Genomic DNA, 10,375 nt, shown 5'->3' on the forward strand with positions numbered 1-10,375 from the left:
CAACCACATGAATGGGACTGAATTACACATTGTTTTATAACTCCTTTCATTAGCATGTCAACTGGACATGAAGTGCACACAACCACCAATTGAACATGGTGGTCCCAACTAAAAGCCAGTTTCCTTTAATTTCCCCTTTATGTAGTTTAAGATTGTATACAACTGAACAAATCACCTGAAGACTGTGGTTGGTGAAACCTATTCTGGGATTTAGTATCATAAATCTCTTTATCTATCTATCTCTGATGAGCATGGAAATTGTCTTGCCCTTTTAATACTAGGATAGTTTGTTCTTGTCATCTCTTCACATCAGTTCAGGAAATAAACACCCACACATCATAGTCTAATCAGTAAAATTAAGTGGTAACACTTGCATATGATTCATGTGTATGATCTGTTACTGCTGCTGAGGGACCAATCAACACGGGTGGCAGGTTGTCACAGTAGAAAAGCACAGGTGTTTTTAATAATTGTTGTTCTGTTCTCGCATCCCAGTAACACCATGACAGTGAACTAACACGCACAACACCAGGCCCTTGAAAATGAAGCCGATAAACAGACCTCAGCTATCTCTTATTTTTACATTTTTCCTGCTTTAACAGGTACAACTGGTCTAATCAGGGATTCTAAGTGAAAACACTTGTGTAGGTTCATTGTGACTGTGTGGGACTTTTAATTGCATTCCAAATATCCCACGGTGGCAAACTGATAGGACAGATCACTAACAGTGCAAGGTGTAGCGTACAGATGTGAAATGCTTGTGACATGTGTGCCAGTCACTCTCAGATCGCCGGTGAAATGAAAAGTGCATTTGATTTCATTTTAAGCAATCAAAAGAGGCTAATCATCACTGAGTAACAGCACATCATGACACTTCAGCAATTAGCACACGTGTGGACAGACGACAACATGACAAGCAGCATGTGTACAAATATTTTTATTCTGGGGAGCACTTTATGCCATGAACTCGTAGGGGATGGGCTCCAGCAGCTGTGGCTCGTTTTTCTTGGTGCTGACGAAGTGAGCCTCACGGGGAGGAGCAGGCTGTAGACACAAGGAAGAGGGACATTTAGGTCAAATAAGATCAAATGAGCAGAAACTCCAAAGAAAACTGGTTAAAAAATTAAAAATCAAAACAGGCAGACCACTTTTTCTGCAATTTACAACCCATAACTAGTTTATTTATAGCACACACTAATTTATACTACTAGGCCATGTAGCAGATATTACACTTCTTCTTTTAAACCTGAAATCACTTTAAGTAAACAAGTCATTTTCAGTTGGTTCATACCTGGCGCTTCAGTTCCACCCAGCTGCCCTTCTGCTTGGCCTCCAGCTTCTTGCTCTCGTTCTCTTTGACGCGCTGCAGGAAACTGTCTCTGCTCTTTGAGTGCTTCACATGCTCAATGCGCACATTGATCCTCTTGGCCAGGATCTTGCCCCTGTGAGAGCCCAAAGGATAAACACATTCATATCCAACACAGAAATTGATACATTTATGCAACTTGCTTGGTAGTTATAGCACAAAATTAAAATATTGCTGTTTCAGTATCTGCATTCCTTTGCTGTTTCCTCAATACAACCCCAGGACAAACAGGAGTTGGACTGGGGTGTATAAGGATGAAATACTTTTCCCCACATGAATGACCACTGAGGACATAAAGAATCCTTGTGGCAAAGTGAAGATGGGGTCACATACCTCCTTTTAGATGAAGCGTATGAGCAAATGCACACAACAAAAGACAAAAGCCAAAAGGATTCTTTAGGTGCACTCGATAGACATTCAATACAATCAGTCTTGAACAAGCTAAGATTCCAGCAAACACAAGAGTGTCAGGTGATCTTGGGTCCTAGTATGCAACATCTGTCAATTTTATGGTGACGCTGCACCACATGTATGACTTAAGTCGTTTGGTGTGTGCCAGCTCAAAGATACATAAACATACACATTTAGATACATCATAAAATAAATACTTTCTACTTACTTGACCTGCTTGTTGACAATGATGCCGACAGCATGTTGGGTTACGTTGTAGACACGTCCTGTCTTGCCATGGTAGCACTTGTGAGGCATACCTTTCTGAACAGTACCTGTGCCCTGGAAAGAAGTCACACATAGCAATTAATTATATGATGACAACATGGTAATAAGAGAGGGACTTCAAAAATTCAACTTACTGATCACCAAAATAAGGATATTAAAATCAACACATGCTGCATCTTACCTTGATGTCAACAATGTCACCCTTCTTGTAGATGCGCATGTATGTGGACAGGGGGATTGGGCCTGTGAAGTAAATGTTGCCAATTAATTTGTGTAACTCTCTAAGCTTTGACAGCAGTTCCAAGGCACACATTATTCAAGAGTGGGCTAATATTAAAAGGTGAACTTTAAATTTGCACTCACCATGCTTGCGGAATGGCCTACTGAACATGTACCTGGTCCCCCTCCTCTTGCCTCTGGTGTTCGTCATGATGCCTGATTACTGAGAGGACAAAAAAACAAATAAGTTAGGATGTAAACGTATTCCACATTTGTTTAAATGGTGGAAAATTACGTCAATAAATGGGTCTACTGCATTTCATATCACTGCGCCACACAGTGATGGAGAATTGGTGAACTACTGGACGTATTTCAGTATCAAAAGGCACGATGTGACTGCAGTGACAACTCACGAAAGAGAATATCCTGTCCAGACCCTGCCGCTTCACAAGCTAAAAAATAGCACTTTGCGTCTAAAACAGCTGACCCAACGTATGACAACAAAAACTATCAAGTATATCCCTCACACAGATATGAGTATGGGTAAACAATGGCAGTTTATGATTAATTAAACTTAACGCAATTTAGCCTGACTGCTAACACACCGACTGTGTGTAAGGAAATTTGTTGAACTGAAGGATTGTAAGAACTATATGGGTAACAGTATGTTTGGCAGCAAAAAATTAGCAATTTTACAGTCTTGTGATAAAAAAATATCCACGACAAATGCCGGGTAAAGCTAAATTTCAATAGTGGTAACAGGATGTCAGAGGAAAATACTGTTTCTATTAATCGTTTCTCTGTCTGCGATGCCCACATGGAAGAGCCACGCTGCTGCTCCTGCTCACATTACACGGATAATATCATTCCGTTGGGCGCGTTTTCAGACTATATTGACAAAATTACATGTAGGGACATGGCTGCAGCGCGTATATAAATGTAATTGTGTACGAATGACACGATAATAGCCTAGAAAATATAATTTAAAGCGGAGAGGATCTTACCCCCGGTCACTACAAGATGGCGGGTACGGCGGAAAGAGAGAGCAAAGGCCCTAAACTCCGCCTTGTAAAATACAATTCAGGCATTCCGCGATATTGCCTGAACTAAATTGACGGTGAGGAAAGAAGTGAGGGGGCAGCAGACCCAGAGTCAGCCCATTTATGAATTACCATGGAACCTAAAGTGCATGAACTACGTCAACTGCTCCCAGATCAGATGTAGTCAATAACGTTTCTGTGTCGTGTATACGGTTTATCGCAGCCTAGTAGAAACGCAAGGGAACAACGTATGAAAGCGGCGACTCGTTTATTAGCGCAAATAAATGCACAGTAACTTTTTTAAGAGTTCATTTTTGACACCTGGAACACTTGATACTTTGCACAATGGTGCAAACATATATAACACAGTTACAGTGGCGGTGATGATACGCATGCGCCAAACTTGGGAAGGCTGGCTAACCTTTCATTTATTTTACGACATGGGTATCTTGACGTGACTTAATTTGGCCTTTAGAAATAATCCTATTTTTTAGAATGCATAATATGTCTTGATTGTGACACTTGTTGTCAGAAACAAAGCAAGTTGTTTTACTCAGGGTGATAAAGCGAAGACGGAAGCAACATGCAGTGAATACTCTTGTTTTCTTTCTTGAGTTATTGGACGTTCCGTCGCGAGCTCAGCAGAATCGCCTGCCTGCCTGCCTGCCTGCCTGCCTACCTTCTCTCACGAGGGGAGCCAGCCCAGTCTTGTCAGCGCGCGGCGGTGTGGTGGAAGATGGCGCTAGCCGAATGGAAATCCTAATGACAGTCTCCAAATTTGCCTCTTTTTGTACCATGGTGAGTACACAGCAGTCTCATACTGACATTAGCCAGACTATAGGGTGATACGTAAACCGTGGCTGCGGTGTTATTGGTTTTTTAAACCGTGGGATTGTAAATAAAAGCAGTTTATTCGGGTGTCTGTGCTAGCCAAGCAGTTTTCCGACCATGGCAAACCAAGCAGCCACCCACTGTCTTCTCTGCTCTGCTCTTTTTGCTAACGGCAGTAGATGGACACTCGTGTGCTGACTGTTTTTAACTCATAGCTTTCCGACATATTTGGATATTATTTATCGCAGATTATTAAATCACAATGACAGTGCACCTGCTGTTGCTGGGATTCACTGCTAACTAGCTAACGTGAAGGTAACTAAAGCTAAACTAGCGTTACAGCTTGCCTACAACTGGCACACAGCTGGATAATGGATTACTTCCGACTGTGAGACGATTAATCTGCAGTATGTGTAGGGAAACCGTGAAAAAAAGGATAAGTTGGCGCGTTGGCCTTTGACAAACTACCAGATATTACTAACGCAGGCAATGACGACATGGTTTAACATTAGCTACGCAGTTGTGGACCCGTTCCAAGTCCATGTCCACTCTGCACAGTTTCTTGCTCCATGCACATCGTATCGTAGCCTATTAACCCTTACAAGATCGTACTATAGGGGCATGCATTTCCCCAAACAGCCGCCCCAGCCCTTCAAAGACCTCGGTGCTTGAGTATTTTCTATTTTTATACATGCAATTTTGTCATCCCAGCCGACTTTTGCATTTAAAAGCTTTTTGGGATGAAAGTCAGCACTGGCCGGGGACAACCACAGCTTTACTGTCAGTTAAAAACGATGCATGCTTTTAGCTCTAATGACATATAAGGCCAGAGTGGAAGTAGTAAGGGAAAAATTCCTAGTATTGAAGGCTTTAAGCAGCCATTAGTTTTTTGTTTTATCCCAGCAACAAATGACCTTGAAAATGGCAAATTGCTGCTGTATAATTTGGCAGTTGTTTACTGATTTAGAGGTAGCATTAATGTGTACTTTTCAGTGTTCCATTCTAAATGTTAGCTGAACTTATCCTATGTTTAGTTTGAAGTAAGTAAGTGATTTTTTTTGGCTTTGTGCATATGTACAGGGCGCCAATGCCTCTGCTCTGGAGAAAGAGATTGGATCTGAGCAGTTTCCGGTAAATGAGCACTACTTCGGCCTGGTCAATGTAAGTGAATGATACCCTGTGTGGATTCAGTGTTGTATATACATCTCCACCAAGCTTGGACTCACACTCATTCCACTGTGTGCTGTGTCTGATTTTAGTTTGGAAACACCTGCTACTGCAACTCGGTGCTGCAGGCTCTGTACTTCTGCCGGCCATTCCGGGAAAAGATTTTAGCGTACCGCAGTCAGCCTCGGCGGAAGGAGAACCTGCTCACCTGCCTGGCTGACCTTTTCCATAGTATCGCCAACCAGAAGAGGAAGGTGGGGGTCATACCACCCAAGAAGTTCATCACACGACTACGCAAGGAGAATGGTGAGACACAACTGATAAACCTAGAAAGATTGGTGCATTCAAAAGAGTGTAAAGTCATCACTTAAAGAGCTGATCTAAAATGCCCTCGCCTCGTTTCTCCTCATTGGCTGCTGGCTTTCACAGAGTCTGTGCAGCAAAACACATAGAATAGCTGAGTTACGACTCTAAAGTCTCTCTCTGTGTATATTTTCTCCCTCAGAGCTGTTTGACAACTACATGCAGCAGGATGCCCACGAGTTCTTAAACTACCTGCTCAACACCATTGCTGATCTCCTACAAGAGGAGAGGAAGCAGGAGAAGACCAATGGGCGCCTTGCCAACGGCACGTTGGACTCCCAGAACAACAACAGCAATGCCACACCTGCTCCCACCTGGGTCCACGAGATCTTCCAAGGCACTCTGACCAATGAGACACGCTGCCTCACCTGTGAAACGGTAAGATGCCTCACTGCTGTTTTCATCTGCAGGGGGAAATTTGAGTGACCCGCACCAAACGTCTTCTACCATGCGTCACAGTCGTGTTTAAACAAGTTTTCACTCGAGTCAAACAACCATGCTGCTGATGTCAGAAGTTAGGAGACTTACAAGGACAAAGTGTCTTGGCACAAGGTTAGAGAACAGCTTAGGTTACATGTGCTATAGTTTCTGTCAGTGTGTGTGCAAACAGTGTTTTAAGTAAATACAACAGAACAGCAAACAGTAGGATATTTATTGCCATACAACCACAGCTCATGGTTTGGTAGTGAGACATTTCATTCCAAACTGATCAAGCAGACGTGTTTGTCTAGTATTTGGGTTTAGTCGCTTTCAGCCTGTTATGTTGTCCTCTTTTCTTTTCAGATAAGCAGCAAAGATGAGGACTTTCTTGACCTTTCTGTGGATGTAGAACAGAATACCTCCATCACACACTGCCTCAGGTAAGCCAGCCACACATAGAACATGTTAGAGGTTGTAATAAACCACATAGTTGTAAAGTTATTTTCTTTCATGTATTTAATTTTAAGCAAGTTTGATAAAGTACACTTGCCAAGTCCCGCTGGATTGAGGCTGCTTCTTTCATTGGTAAAGGATCATTTGAGTCCGAAGTTTGAAAAAACTTTCTTGCACAATTAGTGAAGAACATGAAGTGAAAATTACATTCTGTGCTGTTTCCCTCACCAGCTTGCACAAGGAGTATTCAATATTTTAAAATCACAGCGTTCATTTGTGGATGTGGACTTCAGACTGACCAATTCTTCTCTTTATTCCTCTTCTCAGAGGTTTCAGTAACACAGAGACACTGTGCAGTGAGTACAAATACTACTGTGAAGAATGTAGGAGCAAGCAGGAGGCACACAAGAGGTCAGTCCCCAGGTTCATTCTTTATATATGAGTGGCAAGTTTTTTTTCAGTGCATTTTTGTTTGTGGTTGGGCATGTGGATCCTGTGTCTGACACTGCGATATTTGTGTTTCAGGATGCGTGTAAAGAAGCTGCCAATGATCCTGGCTCTGCACCTGAAGCGCTTTAAGTACATGGAGCAGCTGCAGCGCTACACCAAGCTGTCCTATCGCGTCGTCTTCCCCCTGGAGCTCCGCCTCTTCAACACCTCTGGGGACGCCACCAATCCTGAGAGGCTCTACGACCTGGTCGCTGTGGTGGTGCATTGTGGGAGGTGTGTAGGTGAACAGCACAGCTAGAATATAACACCTTTATAACTGTCTCCACAGCAACTACAGACACCAAAAAAATAAAATAAAATAATAATTGTTCTAATAATAAAATTGCATTTGAACCTGTTGGCCCAAGAATAAAGGTACATTAGAATCTAAATCACATCTCACAGGAGAAAACACAGACCCTCATCCATCATTGTTCAGCTGTGCTGTGCTTTTTCTCAGCACCAGTTTTGACCCAGAGTGAGTGGGAGTTAGTCTGTCTGTGTTTATGCAGGGTGTTTCCCTGCCTTTCTCACAGTGCGTGCTGGAGCAGACTCCCACCCTCCATGACTCTGATAGGATAATAGAATGGGGAGCACGAACTAAAAGGTCAGACTTATCTGGAGTTTAGTGAGTTAGGAGTCTTACAGTGTAAATTATCGGTCTGAGTGTCTGAGTCTTCTCTTCTGCCTTTAAGCTGAACTCTCAGCTACCCTTTGCCAGGGTTATTTTCAGAGCAGGGAGATGTATCATGGAATTGATTGCCAAGGTATGAGGCTACACGCTGTACCGTGTGGGATTTCTGTTATTATAATGTCATGATAGTGCCTATATGATACAGTATATTTATTTATCTGCTTCAGCTGACAACAGCCAACACAGGCCGATGATACAGAATACTCAGACCACTATACTTAATGTATCCTAATACAAAATCACAGTTCACAGTATTATAAATTAATGCTTGTCGATCAGCTTTTAAAAATGTATTTATTAGTATTAAAATCAGATGTCTCCAGTAGTAGTAGTAGTATATTTTAAAAATTCGATTTTTGAAATGAACCTGCCACCTTTGCTTTGTGTCTTGATGCTTCATGGGGCGTCCCGGTTGCAAAGTAGTTTACATTGCCTAAGATGTAATCACAATGTTCCTGGGTTTAAGTCTGGCCAGGGACCTCTGTTGCATCTCCTTCCCATTTTCTTTCTCCCCTTGTTTCCTGCTTGTGTCTGCTGAGTCCCATCAAATGCAGCACAAAGTGCCCCAAACAGCCTTTTTAAAAAAGCCGTGGCAGTAAAAGCCGTCTGGGTTAGTGCCCACTCACCCATATTCAGAACTTTGCCCAGTTCATGTCATGGATTTTCTCAAAAACACTCACCAGTTTTCTCTGTATTGGTTTGAAATTTGTACTGATTTTGCAACAATCCACCCAAATCTATTTCAGGTTCTAGTTTCAAGAAAAGCACAGAACAAGAACTGCTAAGTTACAGTAACTATGGTGAACATCGGGTTAGTCGAGTTTAAACAGAAGTTCCACATTTTGAACTGCTTTTATGTGTGTGGATCAGTTTCACATTAGAAAAGAGTTGCAGGTGCCTATTAAAGTTTTGGAGAACCATGTAGTGAGGGTTAGCAGTGTCTGTTCTTTCGCTGCTGCTGTCACACCTTAGTGATTGTTGGGTAGTGCCTTCTTCTTGGAATAGCAAAAATCCTGTGAGACTCTGTTTAGAGTCAGGATATTAAAATCAGATGTAGAACTAATGCAATGTTTTCTTTCTTTCCAGTGGTCCAAACAGGGGCCACTACATCGCCATTGTGAAAAGTCATGACTTCTGGTTGCTGTTTGATGATGATATTGTAGAGGTGAGTGAGTTTATTTCTAATACTTCAGTTTAGACTGTACAGCTGCGTATGTTTTAGCCGAATACCAACTTTTCTAACCGTGCTGAATGTCACCTGTCTGTTCTTGTAGAAAATAGATGCTCAGGCCATAGAAGAATTCTACGGTCTCACTTCTGAAATCTCCAAGAACTCTGAGTCGGGCTACATCCTCTTTTACCAGTCTAGAGACTAAAAGTGGATTTCAAGTGTTTCACCGCAGAAACCAGGAGAAATGCTCTGTTCCCTCTTCTTGGGGGGGGGGGGGGCAGCGGACCACAAACACACCGCAGCAGCCCGCATGGTGTCACACCTGCTTGCACAGCTGTAATCCATACCTGTGCTTTTACACACTCGGCACTGCAGCTCAGCCATGGAAGTCCCGCCTACGTACCAGCTCCCATCCTGTCTTTTCCTAGCCTCCACCCCCACCCCCACCCCCCATCCCCTTCACTCTGGCTGGACGCTGCTGCTGCTGCTGCTGCAGGGACAATGAGACGATAATGAATGAAAACTGTGTCAAGATTGTTTTTAAAAAAAGACATTGAATGAGGGTTGTACAGATGTCGGTTGATCGTATGAGTGGCGTATTAGTTTTTGCCTTGGGTGTGGGGTTGAATGGGTATTTAATAATTCATATGATGTAATATTGGCCTGGTGTCTTCATCCCCCCACACACACACACACTCTTACTCTGCACTGGGATTTACTGAGAGTGGATCATGTTTTTGATCATGGATGGAAAGGAGGATGTGTGTGTGTGTGGGGGGGGGGTGAGTGTCCCACTTACTGGGTACACTGGGTTGTGTATTTCTACAGTGTACAGAATGGTATTTGTATAAATATTACAAGAAGATAATATTATCATTGGAAAATGTTAGATCTTGAGAAGATGTATTAACACTATGGTGCACTTTTGATACCGTTTTGTAGGTGTTGGCAAGTTTAATGTGAGGGTTTGCTTGAAAAGGCCTGTTGTGAAGCGATCATTTTCTGTTTTAAAGAAAAAGAAATAAAGCCGGTAAGATTGAGGCAGGGTGTGCTCTCTTTTTTGTGTCCCACAGGTGCGCACTGATGACTCATACCAGCTCAACATCGCCCCTCAGCGGTCTTACCTGGCAGCTCTGCTTTTTTTCCCCCCACTGCAACAGGAGCTATTTTTAATCCATTTGGGATCAAAAGGCAGGTGCTTTGGAATAACGCCCACCCACACAGCCCACTCAACGCCCGGTCAGCTGAGTGCGGTCTGATGTCGACTCACCCGCCGGTCCGGCCCGCGGAAGGATCCTCTTGGGGTTTTTTTTTGCGGGCAGCGCTGCAAGGATGGAGAGATGAGGCAGAGAAGATGGAGGACGGGGGAGAGGGAGGGAGAGATGGGGAAGATAAGGAGGGGAGGGGAGGTTGGTGACACACATCAGGGTTGCTGTTAATAGCACAGACAGGACCAGAATAGCAGGGCGTCGCAGGAGGAAAGC

General features: G+C 43.2%; 2 protein-coding genes across 2 annotated transcripts; one reads left to right on the forward strand and one right to left on the reverse strand.

Annotated features, from left to right (window-relative positions):
• Positions 1-921: 921 nt before the first annotated feature.
• rpl21 (ribosomal protein L21) lies at positions 922-3,424 on the reverse strand. The gene is made up of 6 exons (XM_018673892.2): positions 3,268-3,424; positions 2,408-2,486; positions 2,226-2,287; positions 1,986-2,098; positions 1,292-1,442; positions 922-1,044 (listed from the first exon to the last, which is right to left on the reverse strand). The coding sequence occupies exons 2-6, from the start codon at positions 2,472-2,474 to the stop codon at positions 955-957; spliced, it is 483 nt and encodes a 160-aa protein (XP_018529408.1). The 5' UTR covers positions 2,475-2,486; positions 3,268-3,424; the 3' UTR covers positions 922-954.
• Positions 3,425-3,826: 402 nt separating this feature from the next.
• On the forward strand, positions 3,827-9,931 carry usp12a (ubiquitin specific peptidase 12a). The gene is made up of 9 exons (XM_018673890.2): positions 3,827-4,101; positions 5,215-5,295; positions 5,394-5,607; positions 5,807-6,042; positions 6,448-6,524; positions 6,865-6,948; positions 7,063-7,260; positions 8,807-8,885; positions 8,995-9,931. The coding sequence occupies exons 1-9, from the start codon at positions 4,054-4,056 to the stop codon at positions 9,094-9,096; spliced, it is 1,119 nt and encodes a 372-aa protein (XP_018529406.1). The 5' UTR covers positions 3,827-4,053; the 3' UTR covers positions 9,097-9,931.
• The last annotated feature ends 444 nt before the right edge of the window (positions 9,932-10,375 follow it).

This window comes from Lates calcarifer, linkage group LG24 (genome assembly GCF_001640805.2).
Source record: "Lates calcarifer isolate ASB-BC8 linkage group LG24, TLL_Latcal_v3, whole genome shotgun sequence".
In the NCBI taxonomy this organism is placed as follows: domain Eukaryota; kingdom Metazoa; phylum Chordata; class Actinopteri; family Centropomidae; genus Lates; species Lates calcarifer.